Genomic DNA, 2,500 nt, shown 5'->3' on the forward strand with positions numbered 1-2,500 from the left:
AGCCATTGGGGCGGTCTAAGACCCAGGGGGAGGGGGAAGGGAGCTGCGTCAAGAGATGCCTGTATAAAGTCTAGAGGCTCTAAGCTATGATCTAGTTGTCAGCTTGCACTTATAAGAGCAAACCAAAGTTAGTTTGGGGGGGGGGGGGGGGGGGGGGTAGCCTGAGTTACAATTTAGTGAGTTGGCTTTTGCTTTTCCCAATCATAGTCAGTACTTATGTGACACTGCTTTGCAGAAATCGAATGCCTACAACTTTGAAATGACCCAGAACCCATCTCTTATATTGTCCAGACTTAATTAGTGCATGTCAGAAAATATCTTAGCTTGACCCTTCAGGACCCTGGGGGTTCCCCATGCAAGGACCAGTAAAATATACGGGAGTCTAGAAGTGGCATTGTTGAGGCTGGGGTAGAGTTTGATCCTAGCTGGAATCATAGCTGCGAAACATTACATGTAGGTGGTAGCTTTTTGTAAATCCAGTCATATAATTATATAAATTATACAATATATACCGGGGCATGCTACTGAGGACAGTATCATTTAAGACTGGAACACAGGATGTTTTAATAAGACAGATCTCACTGATTTGCCATTCAATCAAAAGCAACTACTTTGGCTCTGTAGCCGGCGAGTATCAGATGCCAGACAAAAAGGCTTGCTCAATATAATTATGACTGACTGTTTGGATTGTACAATTGAACCGTACTTACTTTTTGACTTTCCCTTTTGATTGGTTTCCTTTCGCTGTTTTCGTAAGTGCTCCCTGACCTACAGTACAAAATATTCTACATAGTACATTAAGTCACCCTTGTTTTCATTTCAATGGACTTAAGCCCTGTTTACACAGCCAATTATTTTTGTGACAATTTTATGTGGCAAATATAGTTGATTATGTAGATAGCACAGTTCGCAGTTACATGTAAGTGGGTCAACAATGCCTTTGCACAGCAGAGATAAAGCAGAAACAAGGCCAGGTTGCCTAGTCATTCTCCAATGGCGCTCACTAAGAGGCCGGAATTTGCCACATTGTACAATGTATGTGACGAGTCGTCTTCACAAGCAATTTTTCATATTTGACAACTTTCATTTGTCACATAAAAGCTAATACGCCAGCTTTTCAGCAAATACAGTGGTCACATAAAACATGACGGTAATTGTCCAAATTTCCTGCACGAGCAAATGAAAAATATTAATTGTCACAAAAATTGTCACATAAGAATTGCTGGTGTAAACAGGGCTTTATTGTATCTTATTACTATCACAAGGGTAAATTTAACAAAAGCCGGTAACAGGTGGTCCACATTTAGGGTCATCCAGATCCTATCGCTGTTTACAAGGTTTGTGCTGCGATCACAGCCACCTAAAACTGATTTCAAATGAAATGGATTCTTCCCATATAGAAGAGCACCTGTGGTTGGCCATGTAACATTTTTCCATGACTTAGTGATAGTAAATAGCCAATGAAGTGCATAGCACCGAGTTGAAAATAACCAATCTCTCATAACCAACAAGCAGGATCACAAACCCTGAACTGTTCCATTTTTACAGAATGACTGGCACAATCAGTTTCAATATACATGCAAGGTCATATGGCATATGAGCTGATATCAGAGATTATGTGAACCAATCAGAATGATACAAATAATATCTGATGTCACCCATTACCATTAATCTACAAAACCAAAGGTTTATTGGCTATTGGAAAAATTACTCCTTTTGTGTAGTGGTTAGCAAATTTTATTAACCAAAGAAATTTCACCATCTCTCTGTTGTAGTTCAACTTTATATTAATTTGGTTCAAAATTTTTCAAACTAGTTCAGTTTTGATTTTACCTTTGTTTAATTCAGATTACGACAATGGATATTTGACAAAGCAAGACCAAAACTGAACTGGTTTGACAAAAATTTAAACCAAGAAATAATTTGAAACAGAACTTGATGCCGAAAGGGACTATTCACTACATATATATATACATTCAAGTGTAGAATATATTATGGATTTTTTTATTACAACTTAGTTTTTAGTTTTTATTGTACATATCATATTAAATAATTAGTATTGTAGGCCTTCACAGATGAAGATCCACATCCTTTTATGTGGATATACTGCGAATAAACCGTTATTTATTTATTTATTTATTTATTTATTTATTTATTCACTAAGTGCTGGAGTAGGCTCGGTTAAGAGTCGGGTACATACAAAGCAACATGCACGTACACTGACCGATAATTGATCGGTCATGAATAAGCTTATGTAAAGTAATCGCTCAGCTATGTGGTTTATAAATTTAAAAGGCACTTTATTAAAAAGCTCAGCATCAACTTATCTATAGTGAAATCGCTTCAACGCAAAAATCAAACAGCACATACACATGCAGTGTACTAACCTTTCTCTGTATTTTATATTTCTTGCGCAAGGTCAATCTCTTACTCTGTTTTTCTAAAAGAAATCTCCATATTAGCAATTTCATTCAGGTGCAATACATTACTTGTCAACACA

General features: G+C 36.9%; 1 protein-coding gene across 3 annotated transcripts in view; it reads right to left on the reverse strand.

The window, feature by feature from the left end:
* LOC138010372 (guanine nucleotide-binding protein-like 3 homolog) overlaps positions 1–2,500 on the reverse strand; it is a 35,553-nt gene that overhangs the window by 32,951 nt on the left and 102 nt on the right. For 2 of the 3 annotated variants that reach the window (XM_068857304.1, XM_068857303.1), the window contains exons 2-3: positions 2,388–2,440; positions 711–768 (exon numbers count right to left, since the gene is read on the reverse strand). In XM_068857304.1, the coding sequence (XP_068713405.1) occupies positions 711–768; positions 2,388–2,440 (111 nt within the window). Of the gene's footprint in view, positions 1–710; positions 786–2,387; positions 2,441–2,500 lie in introns of all 3 variants that reach the window. The other variant, XM_068857305.1, reaches the window with a different exon arrangement.

Source organism: Montipora foliosa, chromosome 7 (genome assembly GCF_036669935.1).
Source record: "Montipora foliosa isolate CH-2021 chromosome 7, ASM3666993v2, whole genome shotgun sequence".
NCBI lineage: Eukaryota > Metazoa > Cnidaria > Anthozoa > Scleractinia > Acroporidae > Montipora > Montipora foliosa.